Consider the following 26,472-nt stretch of genomic DNA (forward strand, 5'->3'; position numbering starts at 1 on the left):
TCTATAATTCCTGCAATAACACATGTGAAATAATACATTTAATGTAAGGGAATATGTCTTACTTCTGGTGTAAACCTTTTGAATTCGGCCATCCAGTTAGGAAGTGTAGACAAAGGGCCACAAACAAGAAAAGGTCCAGGCACTCCTCTCTGAATCATCAATGCAATTGTAGCAATGCACTGAACTGTCTTTCCGAGGCCCATTTCATCTGCTAAAATACCATTAATTCCATTTTCCCAAAGCATCTAGACAAAAGAATATACACTGAATTTAAATTGTGATAAAAACATCTACTGAATTATTTCTTTTGTACAAGCATACTCAATGGCAATTATGATGTGACTGACATATTAATGCCATAAATTATAATAACACTTGTGGGATGACTTTTATCAAAGCCATTATAAAGTGCCAGAATTCTAACTATATTAAAAATGACAACTTGGGCTGGGGCTGTACCTCAGCACCACATAATAAATAAAACAAAGGAATTCTGTCATCTACAACTACAAAAAAAATTTAACAACAGCAACAACAACAAAAAAGAAAACTCATTACCCTAAGCCATTCCATGCCTTCTACTTGGTACCATCGCATCACTCCTCCTGTGAAGTACTTTGGTTGTTGAAAGGGCACTGGCTGTCCATTACATTTCCGAACTGGGTCAAAAAAGAATTTAGCATTCTGCCTAACTGTCTGAGACAATCTATCTTTAATCATACTATTTGAATCTTTATTTTTCTGAAGATCTTCTACACAGAGATTAGCAGAGGAGGAACTTTCATCCTGCAAAGAAAAAAAAAGTTTAATTATAAGTCTGACACAAAATGCTACTATATTCCTCACCTCATGTATCCAAAAAACATTATCAAAATGTATCTCTTCCTATATTCATTAGGTAAGAAGAACAAAGATCATTGGTTAAGTGCCCTTGGGTTCAATCCCAGGTACAAAAAAAGGGGAAAAGTCTTAGAAATTATGCTGAAACAACTGTATATTTAAGTGGAAAAATATTAAACTCAAATGTCATTATTCCACACAAATCTATTTGTGATAAAATCACAGGTATAAATATAAAATGAAAAGAATTATCTTGATAACCTTGTGACAGTTATACATCCCTTGAACAAGACAAAGAAAAATCCAACTATTACAAAAACTATCATCAGTAAATAGGAAAACAAGTTAAAAACAACACAAGGTATCATTTCAGATCCATAGAATGGTTAAAATTAAAAATGACTGACAACATCAAATGCTGGCAATAATGTGAAGTAGAATTCCCCAATATTGCTGTCCAAAGAGTAAAATGTATGTTTGTCTATATATAAGAATTGTGGGATGGGCTGGGGATGTGGCTCAAGCGGTAGCACGCTCGCCTGGCATGCGTGCAGCCCGGGTTCGATCCTCAGCACCACATACCAACAAAGATGTGTCTGCCGAAAACTAAAAAATAAATAAATATTAAAAAAGAAAAAAATAATTGTGGGGCTTGATTGTAGCTCTGTGGTAGAACACTTGCCTAGCACATGTAAGGCATTGGGTTCGATCCTCAGCACCACAAAAAATAAAATAAAGGTACTGTGTCCATCTACAACTAAAAACTATATATTAAAAAACTTGGGACTGGGGTTGTGGCTCAGCCATACAGAGCTTGCCTAGCACGTGTGAAGCCCTGGGTTCGATCCTCAGCATCACATTAAAATAAATAAAGGTATTATGTCCAACTACAATTAAAAAATATAAAACAACAACAACTTAAGAGAGGGGCTGGGGTTCAGTGGTACTGCACTTGTCCAGATCACAAGTTCAAAACCAGCCTCAGCAACATACCAATACCCAAAGCAATTTAGTGAGATCTTTTCTCAAAATAAAAAGGTATGTGGGTGTTGCTCAGTGGTAAAGTGCCAGTGGGTGCAATCCTTGGTACCAAAAATTAAATAAAGTACCTCTCATTTCATAATCATGACATGAATTTTTCCAGTGGCCTATTAATCTGAAGTATAAATTAATCACTTGAAGTTTATATCCATTAGTAAATATTTTCATGTTAATTATTTTGCTTCTGCTTCCCTATGCAAACATGTAATTATTAGGGCTTAAGTTAGGGAATACTCAAGATTAAAAAGGAACCTCATGGGGCTGGGGTTGTGGCTCAAGTGGTAGCGTGCTGGCCTGGCATGCGTGAGGCACTGGGTTCGATCCTCAGCACCACATAAAAATAAAGATATTGTGTCCACCTAAAACAAAACGATAGTGTCAGATAGGTGGGATGTAGGAACAGAAATCTAGCCTTCCCAAACAGAACTAGAGAAAATCTTTAAGGTCAGAAACAAGATAAAGGCATCCCCCACAGCTTCTACCTGATGACCCACCTATATATCCACATATTTATAGATACCTGTATCATTGCTAGATTCAAAAGTTTAAGGCATTATTATTGCTAGATGCATTCATTGATACTGATACATCAAAGAACACGTTATGAACACCTGAAGTTGAAATGTAAGAAAGAAAGATAAAAAAAAAGTAAATGGATTTTTTTTTTTTAAAGCAGAGAAATGGAATGAATGTTGAGAAAAATGTCCAGTGGTGACTAAAAGAAAAGGGGATGAGCCAGGCATGGTGGTGCATGCCCATAATCCCAACAACTCAGGAGGCTGAAGCAGGAGAATCAAAAGTTCAAGGCCAGTCTCAGCAACTTAGCAAGGCCCTCAACTACTTGGCAAAACACCGTCTCAAGACAAAATTAATTTTTATTATGGACACCTTACCTCTTTCTCCTTTTTATTTTTTTTAGCCACAGACAGAATTTCCTAGAAGATTGAAAAACCAAAAATGAATTAGTAATATTTGCACATTTTTTCATTTATTTATTGAACCAACATTTATTTTGTGCTAATCTTATGCAGATAAGGCACTCAAGGTAATTTACTAAAATAGAGAATCTCAAACTGGTGGTCATAAGGCAGAATTAAGCCATTTTTTTGGCTCAGAACTCTCATAATATTCAAAATTGTCAACACTTTAATTTTTTTTTTAACAAAGAGACTCAGTACAATTTCACACACATCAACTATCATCTATTCAGCAAATGATAACCTGCAGACCAACTCTAGCTGGCAGCCAATTACTGTAAATACAGTTTAGATGAGCTTGATGTGGCAAGGCACACCTATAATCCCAGCTACTCAGGAGACCAAGGAGGAGGATCACAAGTTTGCCAACTTAGCAAGACCCTGCCTCAAAGAAAATGAAAAAGAATAAAGACTGAGGATGTGGATTAGAAGTAAAGCACCCCTGGTGCCGCAATACCTCTCAAGGGGCTTTAAAAAAATTTTTTTTTAGACGAAACAAAGTTAGACTCATTTGTTTAGAGTATATCTATGGCTGTTTGCAGGATATACTAGCAAGAGTTCAGATTTAAGTAGTTAACCACAAAACTATTCAAAAGTTAAAAATATTATCTTACTATTTACGCAAAGTTTGTCCAATCCTACTCCAATCTACTTTGGGCATTTCTGTGGATAGACATCTGAGTTTACAAGACTAGTTAAAAATCAAAGATGAATACTCTAAAAATACAGAATAAACTTCTAATTTTGAATGACAGTCATGTACTATCTACCAGCCAATACATTATGGCTACCTGGTGACCCAACAGAGCATTGTTATACCAAATTATTTTAAAAAGTGGTCATGAGGCTTAATCATTAAAGTACATTTCAAGCAGAAAAGTATGAGAAGAACATGTACAAAAGACACAGGGAATTAAATACTTTCAAGAAACTTTAAGCAAATATCAAATTTAAGATGCACAGGAGAACGACAGAATGTCAGTAAGTGGCAGACACACATGTATACATGTATATATGTGTGTCATATAGGCATATAAAGTATGATGCAATTTAAGTACAGATATTTCTACTACAAGGATGCAAGGATTTAATATAGTTAACTGAAAGAAGTGTTGTCCTTTAAATAAACTGAGATTTTTAGAGAGTAATCTGGGAAAAAATTAAAACATAAACACCATTTATGATGTATTCTTATCGTAAATCAAACTTTTTGACCTATCAGTTCACAGGAAATACAAGGGATACAGAAATTATGAGGATACAATAAGCAAAAATCCAGAAATTGGAAATCATACAGAATACTTTTTAATCTCAAATTTAAAAAACATTAAAAAATAAAAAAGAATTAGCTGGGGATGTAGCTCAGAGGTAGAGCACTTGCCTACATGTACAAGGTCATCGGCTCAATTTCCACTACAGGTAAACTAATAAGCAAAAACAAAAAAGTAATTTGCAATTGAAAAAAGCCAACAGAGCTGGTGCAGTGGAGGACACCCATAATCCCAGCTGCTTGGGAGGCTGAGACATGAGAATGGCAAGTTCAAAGCCAGCCTCAGGAACTCAGCAAGACCCTGTCTCCAAATAAAAAATAAAACGGAAAGGAGGGCTGGGGATGTGGCTCAAGCGGTAATGTGCTTGCCTGGCATGCGCGGGGCACTGGGTTCGATCCTCAGCACCACATAAAAATAAAGATGTTGTGTCCACCGAAAACTAAAAAATAAATATTAAAAAAATTCTCTCCTCTCTTTAAAAAAAAAAGGGGGGGGGGGGGGGCAAGGGATATGACCCAGTAGTTAAGCATCCCTAGGCTCAATCCCAAGAACAAATTTTTTAAAAAAGCCAAGTAGCTAGGCATAGTGACAGTGACACATGCCTCTAATCCCAGTTAGGAGGCTGAAACAGGAGGATCCCAAGTTCAAGGCCAGCCTGGGCCACTAAGCTAGATCTGCTCAAAATAAACAAAGAAGAACAGTGGATACAGCTCAGTGGTAGCTGAGTTTATATATCCTATGTTTAGTGTTGATTTTAAAATACTATAAATATTAACCAACTTCTTTACATAAACACCTGAAAGCAATGGAATATTTAAAACAAATTGAAAAGCTAAATAATAGTAATTCTTACAGCATTAAAGTGGTTCAAAATCTATAACAGGTTTTACTCAACATCAAATATTGTTTATTCCCCCCTTTTATTTTTACCTCTTTTGTCATGACCTCTGAAATATTATATGATTCTTCTTCTCTTCCTCTTTTCTTTTTCGTGGCTATAAAAAAATCATTTTACTTTATTTTATAAGAATTAAAACAAATACAAACCCACATTCTTCCAAATTAGAATAAGGAAATTTACCTGCATTCTCTCCACTTCCACCAACTAAATTTTTACCCTATAAAACAAGGATTTAGAATATTACTTTTACTTAAGGTCACTTATGGTATTACATATTAAATGGCAATAACTAACTTGAGAGAAATGGTTCTTGCAATTGAACCTCACCCAGAATTATCCACTATCACACTTACCTAATCTTCTGCATTTCCCTACCATAACTTTCTCATGATCATATATCTCTCTGCTTCCTCCCAATTGTTCTACTCATTCTTTTTTCCCACTTAAGAAGATAAAATTCAGGGGCTGGGGCTGTGGCTCAGAGGTAGAGAGCTTGCCTCACATGAGACCCTAGGTTCAATCCTCAGCACCACATAAAAATAAATAGGTGAAATAAAGGCATTGTGACTAACTAAAAATATATACATATTAAAAAATATAAAATTCAAAATTAAACACAGAAGACATTTTTATTTTGAAATATAATTTTAAAAAAAACTAGGGATGTAGTTCAGGGGTTCAATCCCCAGTTATGGGTAGGGAGGGGGTGGAGAATACTTTATCAAGAAAAAATGAGGGCTGGGGCTGTAGCTCAGGGCAGAGTGCTTGCCTAGCATGTGTGAGGCACTGGGTTCAAATCTCAGCCCCACATAACATAAAGGTACTATGTCCATCTACAAAAAAAAAAAAAAAGAATAAATGAACATGTATAAGAAATCGAAATAAAATTTTAAAAAGATACCAAAAGGGTGCTGGAGATGTAGCTCAGGGGTAGAGTGCTTGCCTCATATATGTGAGGCACTAGGTTCGAGATTCCCAACACCACATATAAATAAGCAAAAAAATAAAGGTCCATTAACAACTAAAAAAATGTATTTTTTAAAAAAAATACTAAAAGGAACAATGAAAGCAGGTAGAACCTAATGACTGATACCTTTAGAACAAAATGAGGGGCGTTGATTTAAAAAAAAAACTCTAGGATAAAAAATTAGCTGGCTCAAAGTACTGATATTAATGATGTATTGATATTAATGGGTAAAAGAGTAGAGAGTAAATGGCTCAGCCAGTAAAATAATCTTATAAACAAATGTTCTTTAGAAACCAAAGATGCAACTCCAGAATTAATAATGAGTCAAATATTAGCTTTGAATAACTGGATTTGTTGCAAAAGAATCTGCAAAATTATAGTTACCAGGTACTTAAACATCACCACTAACAAGTCTGTGACTCAAATAATTGGCCTTAAAAGATATCCTACCTATTTGGCCTACCAGCATTTTCATATTTCCTAATAAAGATGGTTAGTATAGAAGCTAAGTGTAAATTTTAAAACTGATCTTGGGTTCAAATCCTAGCATTACTTATTAGATTATGTTATCTTCAGCAAGCTACAAAACTGTTACCACAGTAGTTATGTTTTATAGTCTCTAGGAAAATAATGAACCACTGTCCTGAAAAAAAAATACAAGTTTAGGTTTCTATTAAACACTGCTTACAACATTTTCATCAATCAATTAATATATGTTTAATATGTTTCTATTTAAAGATACTTGATTATAATTGAGACTAAGGGCTAATAGCACTATAACTCATGTTTAAATGAAGGTTATTTAACAGACTATTGTCTCCAAAAGGCATACTACAGCCTTCTTAAGAAAAACTAGCTAACACTTCATTAAGAAAAACTAGCTAAAACTTCAGCACAATGATTTGAGCCATTTTAAACAGGAAAATCATCAATAAGAACAGAAAAATGATGACTCCTAATAGAGCAAGAAAAGGACATGTTTACCATATGAAACCTAAAACAAGGTAAACCTTGTATTTGGACTCAGCTGACTAGAGGACTCAAATTTTTTGCTCCTGTGCACATGAGCATGTCTGTGAATGACCACAAAAGCACCAAGAATATTGATTTCGGGGTTACAAATATATTTTAGCAGGTAGGCAAATCAGATACAGAATCTATTAATGAGGACTAACAGTGTATCTCCTAGTATGTTTCTGTATATGTAAAATGGAATAATAGTGTCTCTACTTAATAAAGCTGTCCTGAGAATTAAATAAAATACAGAATGCCTGACACAAAGTAAGTTCTTAACAAATATAAACTTCATCATTTCTCTTCCACTGGTTCATTATGGGTTTCAAAAGAACTGACCACAAGCTGGGCATGGTGGCAAACACCTGTAATCCCAGCGCCTCAGGAGGCTCAGGCAGGATGATAGATGGCCAAGTTCAAAGCCAGCCTTAGCAAAAGCAAGACACAAAGCAACTCAGTTGTCGACTGCCCCTGAGTTCAATCCCCAGAAACATGCCCTCCAAAAAGAACCGAACACTTATAAAATATCTTGAAGGACAATATTTATAGATTCTTTTCAAGTGAATCACAAATTCTGTCATGATGAAAAACAGTCCACAGTATAAGAAAATAAAAGTGTCATAAATCTGGCTCTTCTTCCATTTCTTAAAAACTGAGAAACAGGGGCTGGGGTTCTGGCTCAGAGGTAGAGCACTTGCCTAGCATGTGCGAGGTCCTGGGTTCAATCCTCAGTACCACATAAAAATAAATAAATAAAATAAAGGTATTATGTCCAACTACAACTAACAAAAAACCCCTGAGAAACAGGAGCTAGGACTGTAGTTCAGTGGTAGAGCACTTGCCTAGCATTTGTGAGGTACTGGATTTGATCCTCAGCACCACATATAAGTAAATAAATAATAAAGGTATTGCATCCATCTCCAACTTAAAAAAAAAAAAAAGAAGAACAGATTGACAATGTTTCTATACAACTTGTAACAAAGGTAGGTGGTTAACAAAGTTATAATTAAATAGATGTTCAAAGAAGTCAAGAAGACAAAAGAATTTCTTCAATATTTAAGATAATATGTAAAAACTAGTTGGACACAGTGGCAGACAACTATAATCCCAGCAACTAAAGAGGCTAAGACAGGAGGAGCTCAAGTTTGAGGCCTCAGCAACTTGGCAAGACCCTATCTCAAAAAAAAGCTAGGGATGTGGCGCAGCGGTAAAATGCTACTAGGTTTCATTCTCTAGTATGTATCTCTGTATGTATGAATGTATACATTCTGAGTGCTAGAGGTATAAATCAATGGCAGTGTGTGCTTATTAGCCCTAGGTTCAAGCCCTAGGTTCAATCCCGAGCACTTAAAAAAAAATCTGGCTTGCCTTATTACCTTTGCAACTTTTAAAGATTCCTTTTTTCTCTCCAATTTTTCTTTCTTCTTCTGTTCCTGTAAGATAATTTCTTCTTAATATCACAGATGGGAAATGCAACATAGGAAACATTCATCTCCAACTCTCAAATAACTTCTTTACAATTAAAAAAAACTATAATAATTAAAAAAACAGAAAATTTTGTACTTCTAAGACTTCATGGAATAACAAGAAACAGATTTACCCTACTGCCATGAACAACTAAAATCCAGATAAAATTTATTATGCAACAGTTTTCAAAAGAACAGTGAACACTAAGGAAAACAAATGATGTGAACTTTCTGACTGCCTTATTTACTACCTGAAAGCAAGCAATTTCCAAAAGCAAAATAACAGAGGGAAAATACAAATAGAACCCAAGTCTCTGAGTTGAAACAATTCAAAACAGATATGCTAGCATTTCCAGAATCAAGTATCAGAGAGGGCAGAGCTGCACTAAGCTATGTCTCTCTTGAAGTCTTCAGACTTACTACTGCTAAGTGCATGAATGTAAGGAAACCAAAGCCAGGGAAACAGCTACCAGAAAGAAGTAGGTAGAACAATCTTGCTCTCTGTCTGACAAGGGGTCAAGAATAAGGAAGAGTTTGCTTTTGTTCAGGCAAAGTAGAAAGTCCTAAAATATAAGCATCAAATAGAGTATTCAGAAGGGAAATAAATCTATTTCTATACTAAAAGCTGTTCCAGATGTACCTTAAATTTAAAAGACAAAAAAGAATTCAAACCATCTCCAAGAGTTGGTTAAACTGTATTTGTCTTATAAGGTACTTGGTTTTGTGGGGTTTTTGTGTGTTGTGTTTTATCTTAACATATCAAAATTTTAAAAGGGTTTCAGACAAACAAAAAAGAATTTTGCAAATAAAACAAAATCTCAACTAGTGTTAAATGTGGATAATGGGGACATGGGATTTACTGTATCCTCTAATGTGTTTAAGTTCTGACATCCTACATTTTTGTGGGAAGACAAATACAATATACCTATCACATGATAAGTGCAATGCAAAGAACATAAGAAGGTAAAGGAAATCAAGAGTCAGTAACTAGATTGTCTGGCCTCACAGCAATAAGGCCCTGAGTTCAATCCCCAGTACCATTAAAAAAAAAGAAAAAGATTGTCTGGGAAGAGTCTCATTGAGAAAACATTAAAGACAAGTTGATGAAGATGAAGTAAGCCAAGCAATCTATGGGAAAAGGGTTTCATGCAGAAAACGCCAATGGAAAGACTCAAAGGCAAGAAGAAACACATTTGGAAGAAGGTCTAAAAGGTTGAGGCAGAAGTCAAATTGCTTAGTTTTAAACTTTATATAAGAAACAAAAAGCTAGGCAGCAATGAACAAAATATCTTTAAAATACTTCAAGAAAAAATAACACTAAAGAAAAAAACAGCTGAACTCCATGGAGCACACCTGTAATCTCAATGGCTAGAGAGGCTGAAACAGAAGGATCTCGAGTCCAAAGCCAATCAGCAAAAGTGAGGTGCTAAGCAACTCAGTGAAACACTGTCTCTAAATAAAATACAAAATAGGGCTGGGGTCACTCAGTGGTTGAGTACCCCAGATTTCAATCATCAGTGTCCAAAAAGAAAAAATAAATTCTTTACCCAGTAAGAATGTCTTTTAAAAACCAAGACTGGAGTGCTGGGGTTGTGGCTTAGTGACAGAGCACTTGCCTGCCATGCGTGAAGCACTGAGTTCCATCCTCCGCACCACATATAAATAATAAATAAATAAATAAATAAAGGTACATCAACACTAAAATATATTTAAAAAAAAAAACAAGACTCGGGGCTAGGGATATAGCTTACTTGGTAGAGTGCTTGCCTTGAATGCACAAGGCCCCCGGTTCAATCTCCAGCACCAGAAAAACACACACACACACACACACAAAAAAAAAAAAAAACCAAGACTTTCAGACAGATGAAAACTAAAATAAAAATATCACCAACAGAAAGTGCACATGAATCTATATTAGAAAACAGATCAGTGAATATTTGAGGGTGAAAGATGAGGGGGATACAACTATGAGGATACTACTAATGGTGTCAATGTGTAAATCCAGCTACTTGGGAGATTAAGACAGAAGGATCACAAGTATGAGCTTGGGCAACTTAGTGAGACCCCCATCACAAAATAAAAAATAAAAGGGCTGAGGAGATATCTCAGAGGTAGATTATCCCTGGGTTCAATCCCCAGTACCACAGGGAAAAAAATATGGTATATTAAAAATAAAATGCTGAGACTGAGGAAGTAGCTCAATGGTAGGACACTTGCCTAGCATGTGAAAGAGGTCTTGGGTTCCACAACACTGCAACGTGGGGGGGGAGGACTTATAAAACACATCATGAATATATCTTAAAAGTATGCTAAGCAGGGGAGGGGGAAAAAAAGGGTACACACCTATAAGAATGTTGATTGGGGAAAAAAAAAAACCAGCCAATTTCTTCCACACTTTCATCCAACAATCAACAAGACTTCTTCGAACAAATGTGTGGGTTTTTATTTCTACACACTAAGTAATCAATTATTCTGCAACTGCTGAATATCCTTTAATTCAATTCTGATGCTCTTTGCCTAGAGATTGTATCAGATCCCCAGGGTTGCAGGCTTAGTCCCTAAGACTGCTTCCCTTCCTATATCTCAAGTCCCAGGTTGTTTGACCTCACTACAAATTCAGATTCCCATAATCCCTTCCCTAGGCTCAATTAACTTGCTACAGAAGCTCACAGAACTCAGGGAAACATTTACTTTATTGAAGCTTACTAATTTATTATAAAAAATATTACAAAAGATAGGGATGAGATCTGATAAAGAGACAGATAAGGAAATGACCAAGAAGAGGCCCAGAGTTTTTATACCCTCTCAAGGGACACTACCTTCAAAGAATCTCCATGCGTTCCTATCCTTTTGGGGTTTTATGAAAGATTCATTATGTAAATATAAATGATTAAATCCCTGACCACTGGCAAACAACTTAACCTTCAGCTTTGTACCCTCCAGGAGGTAAATTCAAAGTCCCAACTCTCAGGTCTTTCTGGTGTCCAGCCCCCATTGAGAAGCTACCTAACAGAGGCCAAGCCCTCAATTAACTAATTAGCATGTAAAAAGACACATTACTTTGGAAATTCCAAGGATTTTAGGAGCTGAACCCTAGGAAACAGGAATGAAAGGAAATATAGGTATCACGTATCACAAAACCATTCCATTTATATAACATTCTAGAAAAGCATTACTAACCTATAGTGACAGAAAGCAAACTGGTGATTCATAGGATTCACTGATGTCACAAAAGATTTTTGTGGAATCAAAATGTACATTATTTTTAAAAAATATATACATTTTTAGGTTGTTGATGGACCTTTATTTATTTGTTTATTTATATGCATGCAGTGCTGAGAATCGAACCCAGTGCCTCATGCATGCCAGGCAAGTGCACTACGTCCCTGGCCCCAACCCCAACCCCAACGTTATATCTTGATTGGTCAAAGTTTGTCAAACCATAAATTTGTGATCTGTGCATTTTAATGTATATAATTTATAAATCAATAAAAGCTATTTTAACAATCTTAAAGCTGCTGGCTAAAAATTATATATACATACCTCTAACTGCTGCTGCTCCATTTTAGTCAACAAGAATTTGGAGTAGATATTACTTTTTTCAAGCAAATGTTGAAGTCTGCGGTAGCGAATTTCTGTGGACTCTCTGTCCCACGACATGCGAGCCTATCCAAAGAGAAAATTTCCATATTTACCAAATTTTACTAACTTTTTTTTTTTTACATAAGGTTTAATACAGGCTACACAAACACTGTGTTTAAGAAATTTCCTGAAAGTAATGGGGAAATAAAAGATTCTCACAAGATTTATTAGACGCAGCTTGTTTTTCAAACTAAAAACTAAAAAAAGATTCTTAGATTCAACAATTTGATAAAGATTAGATATCAAAATATTAAAATTTCAGATAATAGACACAGGATTTCTGACATGTACCAAGTTGAAGGCCCACTGAAAAAATACTTGAAAGTTAGAAAATAAGCAAGTAATTCAAGTTGGATTTAAGTTTTTGGATTTTTTTGAGATGGGACCTTGTACTCCTGGGCTAAAGCAATCCTTCTGACTTGGCCTTGTATAGTCCAGTGGTATGTTAACTTCTGTAAAGATAGTAAATACTTTAGTATTTGAGCACCACATGGTCTCTACTACAAATATACTCAACTCTGCATTTGTAACATAAAAGGAGTCACAGATAATATTTTAAACAAAAGGGCACTTGTTGTTTCCTAGTAAAACTCAGCTAGTTTATCAACAAAGACAGACACTGAAGCAACTTCAAAAAAATTACATAAAGCTACTGGGCAGAACACAGTAAATCTGATTTATACTATAGGTGAGATGACATCACTTAAAAGATATATTGCTTAGTACTACACTATTAGATAGAAATCATGAAAAATTCAAACTACTAAAAATAAGACAGGCCAACTTTCAGGAAAACAGATGACATCTGAATTATCTGAAGGATAGATACATGAAAGCAGAACTCAAGAATTTCACCAACTACAATAGAAGTTCTTGCAATTTAGCGATACTAGCCTTATGCACTAAGAATTATACTTAAGTAACTTTACAATTAAAGGGACTTCAGGTTTGGTACTACACACCTCTAATCTTATACAGTCTAAAAAAACTCTTGACAAAGTTATTTACTGTCTAATGGAAGATTTTTAACACTGTTTTTTCAACTAAACCAAGTCACCTACTGTTCAATCAGTATGAATGACAAAACAAACAAAAGCCAACTGAAAAAAACCCTAACTACGCCCTTTCCCCATAACTGGAGGTTTTAAGTTAGAGGACAGCAGCCCAGAGTTTAAAACTGGTTTGAAATAGGGAAGGGGCTGAGAGTATAGTTCAGAGGAAGAGGCTTGCCTAGCATATGCCTCATCCTGGGTTCTATCCCCAGCACTGCAAAATAAATAAATAAATAAAAATAATTGGGCCTGGGGTTATGGCTCAGTGGTAGAGTGCTTGCCTAGCATGCATGAGGCACTGGGTTCGATCCTCAGCACCACATAAATGTAATATACAGATATTGTGTCCACCTAAAACTTAAGAATAAATTTCTTTATAAAATAAACAAATAATAAAAGTAATTGGGGAAGGAGTTAGAAGTTCATTTTAAAATTCCAATTCATACTCCAATACCTTGTATATTATACCTGAGTGGTTTGTGCTACTGTAGCCTGTGATTTCTAAAACATTATTGTATATTATTGGCTTCTATTTTGCTAGACATTATGTCATCACTCTAGGAAGGCACAGTGGAGCATGCCTATAATCCGGCAGCTCAAAGAGCTGGAGACAGGAATATCCAAGGTCAAGCCAGACTCAGCCACTTAGGGAAAAACAGGATCTCAAAATAAAAAGGGCTGGGGATGTGGCTCAGTAATTAAAGGCCCTTGGGTTCAATCCCCAGTATCCCACCCACACAAAAAAATGTGTGTAGGTGCATCATCTCTATAGTTTTCTTTCAAAATAAATTTCCATTATAAAACCAATGGCAATAATAAGATACCTAAGAAGATAATAATATTCATTACAGTAAAGTCAAAAAACACACAAATAAGTTACCCATCTACACAGATAATCCCTATTAACATCTTCTCAAACTCTATTTTCAGTCTTTTAAGGATAGCACTTCTTGTGCAACTACCAATATACTACTGCAACTATAATCAGCAGTCAACGAGTGAGAGAATATTACGAACAGGAGAAGATGAAAATTACTCAGATGTCACAAATGGATTTTTTAAATTTATCTAAAATATTTTGAGTTTAGATACAGCTACCTTAAATCTTGTCAGAATAAATTAGCATGTAAAAATTAATTAAAGCTTTCAGATGTCATTATGCAAAAATAATATAACTAAACCACACCAATGGTTAATCCTTAAACCCAATCTTCAATATTTCAAATTCTTCCCATCATTTCTTCTTGATTTAGCAATTTTCATTACTTGCTATACTACAGTAAGTTGCAGCTCCATCTGTGGAAAGAATTGAGTGTCTACGAGGAAGCATTTCTTGTCTTGGCAATTAGAACACAATATGGCAATGGATGTTGAGAGTAAAAATTCCCCACTTTCTACACCATTAATCTCTTCCAACACCAATCTCAGTTTTTTAGAAAATGAAGTTCTATTTTAGCCTACACATAATATGAGCCATTTTCCTTTTACCTCTTCAAGAAATGTCCCAGTCCACCTCCTCCCACCCACTTTTAATGCAACAAAGCTACCCTTAAGTCTCCCAGACTAACAATGACTTCTTTTAAAAGGAAATGCAGGTAAAAAGACAAAGAAATTAACTGTGGTATGTGAATGTCAAAGCCATTCTCCAGGTTTTTTACAAACTTACAATCTCCTAAAGCTAAGTAAATGGCCCTCATTAAGAAATTCAAGGGCTGGGGATGTGGCTCAAGTGGTGGCAGCCCGGGTTAGATCCTCAGCACCGCATACACAAACGGGGATGTTGTGTCCGCAGAAAACTAAGAAAAAATAAATATTAAAAATTCTCTCTCTAAAAAAAAATAATTTCTAATAAAAAAAAAAAGAAATTCAAGATCTGGCTTCCTCTCTTTTAAGTACTTCTAAAATATGCCCATAAACACAGTTCTCCCTCCAAAGACAAAAACTGTATCATATATGAGTTTTCTGGCCTCCAAAGGTTTTTTAACCTCAAATAGGGAAAAAACTTTGAAAATTATTCTACAAATTTTCTAGTCACGAGGCAATAATTTTTTACAATGTTCAATTACAAAATCTTTCCACACCTTTGAGAAAATTATATATTTGTATTATTAAGATTAAAAAGACTTTAAAAAAAATTTTTGGTTGTAGATGGACACCATACCTTTATTTTTTTTTTATTTGGTGTTAAGAATCTAACCCGATGCCTCACATGTGCTAAGCTCTACCACTGAGCCATAACCCCAGCAGGAGTTATAGACTTTTTTTAATGAAAACATTAAATGTTAATTTTAAAAAATTACTCTCTAGATTCTATGATGAATTATTGTTAAAAGAAGAGCTATGCCAGATATCTGGTGCACATTTGCAATCCCAGCCACTAGGGAGACTGAGGTAGGATGATGCTGAATTGGAGGGCAGCCTCAGCAACTCAGGGAGGTCCTGTCTTAAAAAAAAGAGGCTGGAAGCCTGGAGCAGTGGCCGTGCTTGTAATCCCAGTAGCTCAGGAGGCTGAGACAGGAGGATTTGGAATCAAAGCCAGCTTCAGCAAAAGAGAGGCGCTGGGCTGAGGTACTTTTGAGACCCTGTCTCTAAATAAAACACAAAATAGGGCTGGAGATATGACTCAGTGGTTGAGTGGCGCCTCCCCAGTTCAATGGACCCTGTGCTTTCACTGAAAAGGTGTACCACATTTTTATTTAAAATATCAACAAAAAGCCAGTTGACTATTTAGATGGAAAAAAGCCCTAGCCTAGGAAGAAATTCTTAAGATTTAGCTTCTAGCCCAGGTTTTGATAGATGCTAACTTGTACTACCTTCTGTCTATTAAGTACAACAACAGGTTTTTTACAGATTAATGCTTGCCATCAGGTATAGCATAGAGGTACTCATTCAAAAAACGAAATAAGAATTTCGAAGGAAAGCATTCACGCTTTCATTTTCAAAGAATTATAATGGTCCAGCGAGCCATCTAAAATGATCACTCAGGAGAGAGATGGGACCACTCCACGGCTGTTTCAAGACTGCCTCTCATGGAAGGAAGCCTATCCCTCAAGGCACGTGCAAAGATTTCGCAAGGCCCGTGTCAACATAACAAATGTTAAACACCAAAGCTGTTTTGAGGTTTGTGGAGAACGTCAGCTCAACAATGAAGGGGAGAACTCCAACCACACCTCGGGGGACGCCTCCAGTTCCCAAGGCTTTAAAGGTCATAAACTCCATTCCCGAATTACCTTCTCCATCATCTTGCGCTCCCTCTCCAGTCCCGCAGCCTCGAGCTGCGTCTCCTCCTCCAGCATGGCCGGGGTAATCACAGCAGTCTCCTCCTGTTCAACCATTCCGGGAACCGGGGACCCTAGCAGGAGAAAGGCTTTTCCATGGTCGTCTTTATTTAAAGTTATCAACGACTCGATCTGGACCTGAAACTTCCTCCGAAGCAGAAGCTGAAGCTGAAGCCCCGCCGCGAAGCCAGCATCCCAGGTCTTCTCGTCGCCCCCAATTCGCCGGACCCCAGTCTACACCCCGGGATGCTCGGGAAAGTGCAGCTCCCTGCTGTGAAAATCTCCCACACCACGCAAATGTGTGCGACTCCGGAGTGACCTCTGGTCACCTCTCCACAGCTTCTCGTCCCTCTTTCCCCCTCAGCCCCTGCCCGGGGTAGGCTCCCTCCCCCAAGTTCCGCCGCAGCCTCCATGCTGCCCAACCCCGCTCCGAATGCTGCCCGGAGGAAGATTCTCGTCACTCACCGCCGCTGCTCGCGGGCTGCTCAGCCGGCATGGCTCTGGACGCTCTCGGGGAACCCGGCCCTCGCCTCTCAGCGCCAGCTAGGCCGAGCGCTAATCCCTCACAGCAGCTGCAGACCCAGCCTTCTCGCCCAACACCCAGCCAGGGAAAAACGCGCGCTTCTCCTTCGCGGGAAAACTCTGTTGTCTCGCGATACTTCGGTCTCACCGCCTGCTCCTGCCCTTGGCTGCGCGAGATTTGGCGCAGTTGGGGTTTTCCTGAGGGGAGATTGGCTGCCGGGGGTGGGCGTTTTCGGGCACTACTACCCCGAGGAAACGAGGGTCTGCACTTCCGTTTTTAACCACCTCTGAGGTATGGGGAAGTCTACTGACTGTGGAGAGCCCGGTTTCCTCCTGCATTTGGCGATGGTTCGAGCTGCTCCGTGGTTTCAGTAGCGCTGTTAACAATTGGAGAGGCGCCTTGGCTCCCTTGTGTGAATGAATACCCGCCAACCCGTAGCCTTTGGGGAGAAAGGATGTCAAGCAAATATTGCAAACCTCGCCCACCATTCCTAGAGCGTAGATCACATTTTGGGTGAAAATCCTCTGAAAATATCCGAGAGGCGGGGTTTTGTGGGTGGATGGATAGGAAATTAATCAGGGTTCAAGAAATTTGTGTAGGCTATGGGAAAGCTGAAGCAGTGGTAAATAGAACAAACCGCAGAAAAGAAAGGGTTAGGAAAACAACTAGAGCAGTCCTCAGAATTCATGCTGAAGGAAGGAGCAGGACTTTCTGTTAGACCAGGAGGCAAGAAAAGACCACTGACTCCAATTAAAATCAAATTAAAGCAAGCTTATTATTTCGACCTGCTGGGCTGCCTCTCCCTCCCAAAACCGCAGGGAAATAAGACAGCAGCAGCAGCTTTCCTGCAGCCCAGCTTTATAGCCCAGAAAGTTACACAAAGGGGGGTTACAGATAACAGAACTCTGATGAGCATAAATAACACTGATGGTAGTTTACATTTTTTGCTGGCCCCAACATCAGAATTTATGAGGGTCATTAGAGCCTCAGAGAGGGTCATTGTCTGGCCAGGGAAGGCCAAGATTTATGAGGCATCATTAAAGTTTCAGAGAGGGCTGCTATCTGGTCAGAGAGCCAGGCATGGGTGAGTTCAAGGCATGGGCAGGCATCCAAGCAGGTTCAGAATTTGCAGTAATTTATAGTAAAGCCGAAATTATCTTTTCATGGCTTTGTGGCTAGATGGCTCCCAATTTTAAAAGATCAGGTTGGGTCTATCATTCCCCCCTTTTCCTATGTGTCCCTTTCAAATCTTTGATAGGGTAGGGGAAGAGCACTGAGGGAATGGCTCCATTGTTGTAAGAAGAGGGGAGTCGCTCGTTTTGGCTTCTTCTGAGCTGAGAGAGGGTGACGTGAGGGGGCACAGCGTGAGGGACATGAGTTTCCTTTTAGAAGTCAATTCGGTTTGAAGTCTGGGGAAGAACAGGTTGTAAAGTCATCTGGGGATGGGTGCTTCTATGAGAAAAAAACAAAAACCATGAGTACTGAATAAGTGTTGCAACAGCTGGAACATGTCGCTGTATAGAAGTTCCCTCACCAGGAGGTGTGAGGGCTGAGAAGTTAGTATATATATATTTACCAGGAGAAGCTGTCTCCATAATAAGGCCAGAGTGGACAAGGCCTTTATATAGAAATGTAAATCTTTAACAGTCTTAAAGTTATCAGGAATGTAAACACAACATTAAACTTTTAGTGTTACAGATGTCCTTTTCCATAAGACACAGTTTAATAATATCATCTGATCATGTAAAATCCTTTTATTAGTATGACCTCTGTGTCTAATAGAGAAACCTTTAATTCTGTTACTCAGGGCTGGATAATCATACTAGCAAACACCAAGCCTACCTGTGTAGGTTAGGAATATCTGTAGGCCTTAAACTAAAAACTTCTGTCTCTGGCAGCTCCTCTTGATAGTCTCTTTTTATAGTTATCAGGCATTTCTGTCTGAGAATCCTTCTTTGTAGCCTCCAGTCTTACTTATTTTGGGAGGCTAACATAAAGTGTATATCCTAAAATATTATTATTATTATTATTATTATTATTATCATCATCATCATCATTATTAATTTAAATGCCCAGGAATGGCTGTATTTTGGTTTTAATGTCTTTGCTAAGTGTTTAAGATGAAGCAAACTGACTTTTGTTTCTATCTATTGTTAGCAGTCAGCTGAGTTTTTATGGGAGTCATTCCTGGGGAAACTTGAGAACAGCTTCTCAGTTCTGGTAGTGCCATTTGCGCTAGGATGGGTCCAGGTCTTGCTTGACCATGTGGCTTCCCTCAGAAGCATCAGGGATGTCTCCCTTCTCTGATGACTCTCCTCTTCATAGCAAATGCACTTATTGGCTTTCTGTTCTCCAGTGGTCTGATTAATCTCCCTGATCAGGAGGTTATGTGGCCCAGAGTTGCAAAAGCTCCTTAGAGAAGTCCCCTGGATTCAGACTGACTCAGAGGACAAGAGCCAAATATTGGTTTTTCTGGCCCTTTTAATTTAACTTTAATTTTAAAACTTAATCTTAAACATCCAGCAAATAAATTTTAACAGCCTTATATTAAGAGTACTGGGCTTTAATGTTTATAACTTTATAATTATTTATCTTTTTTATTAATTGGGATCTGTATTATCCTATCTGTCTTGTAGGTGATGGCTTATTATCTTAAATTAACCCATGTTGTGTTCTTAAAGCAACACTTCTGTAAAACACTAACAGGGAATCTTTAGATCACTTATAAGGAAATTACAAAATAAAATTAACAAGAGTAAAAACATTTAGTTTGTGTAATAGCTACCCTGAATTTTGGCTGAGTTATACATTATATCCCCTGTTTGAGATCCTAGTAATCTTGACAGAAAAAAACAACTTTTGAACATAACTTTAAATGAACTAAAATCTGGCCTACTGCTTTTGTAGTCATTCTCACATGTGGTAAGATGGAACACAGAACCTTATCTCAGGTAAGGCAGGGCTCTTCATAAATCCTAAGTGTTCTAGTTCTAAAGCTGATCTTTGCTTTTTAAATATCATTTTTCAAAGTTTACATAAATTGTTTGAGGTCACATGAACATTAGCTAACACCATATGATATCACATTTAAAACATGAATTAAAGAAAGGCTGAAAGTTTTTAACCTTTTGTGGAAAGGTAGCAAAATACTTTGTGCTTTACAATATTAACCTTTACATAGATTAGGCTCTCATTAACTTAAAAATACATTTAAATTGTTCCCCAATGTAAAAAGTAACATAAAACTTTACATATCTTATTGATAACAGGTAAATAAATCCCCAATATATTTTTTACCATACAACTTCAGAACACCAGCTTGATATAATGCTCTTTTAAAGTTTCTGCCTTACAGACTTGTATACCTGGAAGATATGAGCATATTAATAGCATCACAATTACATTGATGTTTTTATATTAACCAAGTTTAGCTTTTAAAAAAATAACAGTACAGTGCTCTAAAATAACAGTTCTTATTTAACCAGTTGTTTTAATTTTTATGGTTGCTTGCTCTAGAAAAAAATAAAACTTAATAAACACAATGTTATGGGTAAACTTATGTTTTAAGAAATTTTTGTCTCTTTAACACATGATTGATTGTAAAAACAAACTTATACAGACCTTAGTAAATCAGTCAGATATCTAACAAAAGTACTCATGAATGAGTAATCCCATATCAAATTTACTTTACTTATTTTATCAAAATATTAACAAGTGTATTGAACAGTGCTAGACATTTTTTGTTGAAGGAAAAGTCCTAGAACCAAGGCATATTAGACATTTTATAGACATTAATATTTTATTAGTTTTTTTTGAACACCTAGAAAAACTTACAAGCTTAAATTTAAAGACATTTATTTTTATCTGTTTATCCAATCTAAATTGAACCATTTAAATCACGTGAATTAAAGATCTTTGGATCAATTTTTTTTAAATTTGTTTTTATGAGCGCTCCTTATATATGTTAATTTGTATATCATATATATGATATACAGACATATGTATATATAGACATACAACACATAACACAAGTGTGCACACATAACAATAGTAAAGGCCTTGTAGCTTTTTGCAGGTGAAATCTCCATTGCAATGTTTCAAAAACTCCAGAGTTGGTCAAAGATAGAACTGATCAGAAAAACATGAACCTATGTCTGTAGGATCAAAATCATGAGCTCAAAAAAAATACAGAATCTAAGAAAAAAAACAAGCGTCCTAGAAAAAATGACTGGCCATTAATTAGTAAATACCATACAATTTACTTTTTTTTTTTTTTTTTTAGGCCTCAGATCAGTCTCCTACTGAGCTTGCAGGCTTCTTTCATTTGCATTTCAACATAAGTCCTGTAATTCTGAGCAGACACCTCAGGCCTAAGGCATTTTAACCATAAATCATAATTTTCAGGTTCGGATGTTGAAAATTATGATATAAGTTTAAGATAAAATTCACAAAATTTTATATCTTTACATCTTGTTTTGTCAACAGATACCATACTATGATTTACTATCCTTGTCCAAATTAATGCACTGGTACACACAGTGACCTTTTCCCAGGCTACCCAATTCAAAATGGTGAAAAAAAAAACTGAATGATTGGGAAGTTACTTGCCAACTTGGAAGTAGAGTTCTTTAGTTTTCTATCCTAAGTATTTAAGTTCTCTGGCATGAATTATCTGAAATCATAAACTAAACAATTAACTAAGCCCAACTTTGAACTGCAAGATTGTTCAATGCTTCAGAAACCCATTCAGATACCAGATTGTTACAATAAAACATCATCTTTTAGACACACATTCAGCCAAGATCATTCCCAAGAAACAATTTATAATATCAACACACTATTGCGCATGTCTTAAAGGGCCAGAAACAAAGACACAGGACAGACAGAAAGGAGCTCCAGACTATGGCTGACAGAAACCTTTAAAACAGAGCAGATAAGAGAAAAATCTCCTACACTAGTGGCACCATAGATGTCCCCACAAGGGGACCAGATGTTTTCACAGAGGGGCAACCTGAAATGTAAAATCAAGGGTCTCCATGGCGACTTTACTGTATTTAGTGTTCCCTTTTTCTTTTTCTCTTTTTTTAAGAAGACAGAGGTGGCATAATCCTTACAGTGCAGGAAAGGAAGGAGGGAATTCCCCAAAGCAACAGGGCTTTGGCAGCTGCTGGGAGTCCCTCAGTCCCTCCTTTTACTTACAGGATTAGCTCCTCTGGTTCGGTTCCACCCCAGGCATGCTCCATATCTCCTAACATTTCAGTAGTCAGCTCTCAAAAAGTTCCCGGGGCTCCTTTAGAGTTCCCTCTGAGGTGTCAAAATTTGTCACTGAAAGTTCCATTCCTGACCTTGAAGCCAATTAATGCCAATTTAATAATGAGGACAGGGTTTTGAGAAAAAGAAAAAGGGAGGTTTATTGCTTTGCTAACAAAGGAGAAACACAGGGGACTCTGCCCAAAGGTTGTGACTCTTGATCTGGAGGGACAAGGGGTTTTAAAGGAGTTTCACTTGTGAATCTGGGAGATACTCAGTTCTTAGATCCCCAGTAGGTATTGCCCTCTGCAGTGGGTGTGGTGTGCTCCAGGCAGCCAGCTAGGGTCTTCTCTCCTTCTGTTTAACAAAGGGGGGTAAAGTTCATTGCAGTTTCTTAAAACACAGTCCAAAGGGGTGTCAGGCTTACTTGCTTTATTACCCATTTTAATGTCCAATATCCTTAAGTTTTTACCACAGAAGTCACACAACAAAAGGCACAAAAACAAACAAACAAAAAACATATAGAACACAGAACAAAACACAAGAAAACAGAAACCCAGCGCCGAAACAGAAAAACAGAGGAACAATGCAATGTCTTGCTAAAGCTCCAGGGTAGGAGCGTGTGCGTGCCCAACGGCACCTCTCTACCCTTCCAGAGGAATTCCCTACAGAACAGAACAGAGGACAGAACGATTTCTCATTACTGTCCCAGACAGGAGTATATGTGAGCCTCGCCAGGCCACCTCTCTGTCATCAGAAGAGATCTCCCTTAACCGGATACCAGATGTTATAAAGGCGCCACTTACCTATGGAGGCCGCCTCCACCAGGTGCTTGCTAATTGTTTTAGTGCGGCAGTTCACTGCAGTGCTCCAGGGACTGAGGCTCACTCCGAGGCCTTGGAACGTCTCAAGATGCGCACCCCCTAGAGTGGCTCTCCAGCCCAGAGCCCTGGAGCAAAGGCCGGCTTTAGAATTTCCAGCAGTCTGGTCTTGTGGTCTGGTCTGGCAGGGTCATCTCGCTGGAGAACTCCAAAATGTTAGACTAGGATGCAAGAAAAGACCACTGACTCCAATTAAAATCAAATTAAAGCAAGCTTATTATTTCAACCGGCTGGGCTGCCTCTCCCACCCAAAACCGCAGGGAAACAAGACAGCAGCAGCAGCTTTCCTGCAGCCCAGCTTTATAGCCCAGAAAGTTACACAAAGGGGGGTTACAGATAACAGAACTCTGACGAGCATCACACGAATGGTAGTTTACATTTTTTTGCTGGCCCCAACATCAGAATTTATGAGGGTCATTAGAGCCTCAGAGAGGGTCATTGTCTGTCCAGGGAAGGCCAAGATTTGTGAGGCATCACTAAGATTTCAGAGAGGGCTGCTATCTGGTCAGAGAGCCAGGCATGGGTGAGTTCAAGGCACGGGCAGGCATTCCAAGCAGGTTCAGAATTTGCAATAATTTATAGTAAAGCCGAAATTATCTTTTCATGGTTTTGTGGCAAGATGGCTCCCAATTTTAAGAAAAGATCAGGTTGGGTCTATCACTTTCTTGTCGCAAACTTAAGATTTCATTCCACCTTGTCTGCAATCCTTTGGACCTTCCCTTCATTAAAGTAGGTGGAGTCAGAAATGAAGGAAATTAAAAAAGAAAAAAGGGTTGGGGATGTGACTCAGTGGTACAGTGCCTTCATTTCTTGTTTCCTTCATTTCTGACTCCACCTACTTTAATGAATGTGTACAATAATTTAAGAGTTTACAAAGCATGTCCATAAGAACCATATTTAGCAGCCTCATGACAATGCTAAAACTAGCAAAGCAGATTCCTCTATTCCTACATCAGGTGAGAGAACTGATGCTGGAGGGGATAACTTTCTGTGCAGAAGCCTACAGTTGCGCTGATAAAACAGAAGTCCAATCCAAGCCTTTTGACTCTTAGTGCAATATTTTCTCAAGTGAAAACGTAGGCTCTGTTGCCGCAAGTTGTAGCGTACGCCTATAGCACTTAGGCTAAGTTCAAAGCCACCCTCAGCAATTTAGGGAGACCCTGTCTCAAAATGAAAAGGGCCAGGGTTGTAGCTTAGTGGTAAAGCATCCCTGGGTTCAATCCCCAGTACCAAAAAATAACAAAACATAGCTTCTGTTAATAGATAACTTTTTTTCTTTTTGTGATATTGGGGATTGAACTTGAGGGCGCTGTATCACTGAACTACACCCCCAGCCTTTTTTAAATTTCTTTTGAGACTGAGTCTCACTAAGTTGCCCAGTGTGGCCTCAAATATTTTTTTTTAAATACACTGAAATAAAATTTATTTCCATGTGCTCCCTCTTCTTCTCTCTCTCAAAATACGGAATTTTCTTCAAGTTTTATATGCTTTTTACCCCCACATTTTTATTGGTGCATTGTAGTTGCACATAAGTTGTTATGTATTCATACATGAATACAGTATAGCTATAATTTGGCCAATATCATTTCCTGACACTTCCCCCACCTCCCTCGACCCCAAATATTCCATCCACCTGCCTCTGTTAGCCTCCTAAGTTATTGGAATTATAGACATGCACCATCAGCTCAGCCCTGTTTGATTTTTTTTTTTTTTTTTTTTTTTTTGGCAGGGCTGCTGCAGGGTGTTACTGGAGATTGAATCCAGAGGTACTGTACCAATGAGTCACATCCCCAACCCTTTTTTCTTTTTTAATTTTGAGATAGGGTGTCGCTAAATTGCTTTGGGCCTTGCTAAGTTGTTGAGGCTGGCTTTCAACTTTTGTTCCTCCTGCCTCAGCCTCCCAAGAGCACTGGGCATGCACCACCAAACCTGATTTTTGAACACTGATTTGTATGAGGTTTTTGAAAATATTTCCTTCTTTTAAACTCAGTTTTGTCCCACTTTCCAAAATCTTTTCTCCATATGTTGCTTTTCTCTATATACTTTGTTCTTGCATCAGCATCTGCTCTGTAGCATAAGTTCAGCTTTCCTTCTAGTTCCTCAGCAAGTGGGGAATTGTCCAACCACAGGAGATAGAGCTGAGAACAAATGCATTTGATTTTCAAAGGACAGATATCTCCCCTGGCCCCATACTTGTTAATAAAAGGGCATTGGGCATCTCCTAACACAAATTTGTCCCTCAGTGGCTGAGGAAAGTTTTGTTCATCCACTCTCAAGGGCTTAGTTCGGATGCTTCCAGGATACCTAGAAATGTTAATAGTAGATATACAACAACAAGAACTAGATAAAACAAATCTCTGCAGATATGGAACTTAACATTTCAAGATTTAAGGCCAGGCACAGTGGCACATGCCTATTATTCAGTGAGGTGGGGAGAGTCAAAAGGATCACAGATTGGAGGCCGGCCAGCCTGGGTAACTTAGTTAGACCCTGTCTCAAAATTTTAAAAATTGATTGGGGATGTAACTCAGTGATGAAGCACTCCTGGGTTCAATCCCCAGTACTGCAAAAAAGAAAAAAGAAAAGAAAAATATTGGGAGCAATACTCTGCAACATATTAGAATAGGGTGAGAATAACTGAGTGGTTATTTTAGATTGGGTCTCTAAAGAGTAAACCAACCAGTCAGGGGAAGAATAATCCAAGCAGTAACTAGCTAGTCAAAGAATATAAGGCAGGAATAAGACTGGGCATGTTCAAGTATGAGAGAAGGCCAGTATGACCGAATTAGAGTTGGCAAGAGGAAGTGACACAAAAGGTCAGATCAGAAATTGAGATTTTTCTTCTGATTCAAGTCATTATTTTTTTTCCTGCCCACACAAAAATGTCTTCTTATAAGATCCTTTTCATATGAATGGCTTCATCATCCTCCCAATCATAGAAATCAAAACAAAACCAAATTACCCTTCCTCTTGCTTACATACTAGATGACCCACCTTCCTGCCTCACAAAATAAACAACAGCTTCAAGACAGAATTCCCTCAGCTTCCCAACACCAAACTATAAATATAGCATCTGTGTACCTTTTCCACTTTCCCTCATGTTGTATTCCAGATCCAACTCCCTGCAGCCCATTTCAGGATTCTTAGATTACATAGTATTTCATTCTTTGGTTCTTAAACCTCTACTGAATCTTCTCTATTAGTATTCAAATACTTCTTTCCCATTAAAAAAAAAAAAAACTAATATCTGCTCTCTCTTTCCTTTGTAGCTTTAGAATTATCTATACTGGCATTCTTTAATTTCTTGCCCCGCTCTGATTTTTCTACCATCTCACTGGTTGCTACAACTCAACACACACCAAAGTTGCA

The 26,472-nt window shown here is 37.7% G+C and overlaps 1 protein-coding gene and 1 long non-coding RNA gene across 3 annotated transcripts in view; both read right to left on the bottom strand.

The window, feature by feature from the left end:
- Positions 1–17,029, bottom strand: part of Hells (helicase, lymphoid specific) — a 49,296-nt gene extending 32,267 nt beyond the window's left edge. For both annotated transcript variants that reach the window (XM_071611078.1, XM_027939904.2), the window contains exons 1-9: positions 16,915–17,029; positions 16,402–16,523; positions 12,021–12,143; positions 8,388–8,444; positions 5,211–5,247; positions 5,060–5,124; positions 2,775–2,816; positions 559–786; positions 63–245 (exon numbers count right to left, since the gene is read on the bottom strand). In XM_071611078.1, the coding sequence (XP_071467179.1) occupies positions 63–245; positions 559–786; positions 2,775–2,816; positions 5,060–5,124; positions 5,211–5,247; positions 8,388–8,444; positions 12,021–12,143; positions 16,402–16,523; positions 16,915–16,945 (888 nt within the window). In that variant the 5' untranslated portion in view covers positions 16,946–17,029. The remainder of the gene's footprint in view (positions 1–62; positions 246–558; positions 787–2,774; positions 2,817–5,059; positions 5,125–5,210; positions 5,248–8,387; positions 8,445–12,020; positions 12,144–16,401; positions 16,524–16,914) is intronic.
- Positions 17,030–19,468: 2,439 nt separating this feature from the next.
- Positions 19,469–23,095, bottom strand: LOC139705353 (uncharacterized). Its single transcript, XR_011707227.1, has 3 exons — positions 23,029–23,095; positions 20,144–20,337; positions 19,469–20,097 (listed from the first exon to the last, which is right to left on the bottom strand). It is a non-coding gene; the product is annotated as an uncharacterized lncRNA (long non-coding RNA).
- Positions 23,096–26,472: the final 3,377 nt, after the last annotated feature.

This window comes from Marmota flaviventris, chromosome 4 (genome assembly GCF_047511675.1).
Source record: "Marmota flaviventris isolate mMarFla1 chromosome 4, mMarFla1.hap1, whole genome shotgun sequence".
In the NCBI taxonomy this organism is placed as follows: domain Eukaryota; kingdom Metazoa; phylum Chordata; class Mammalia; order Rodentia; family Sciuridae; genus Marmota; species Marmota flaviventris.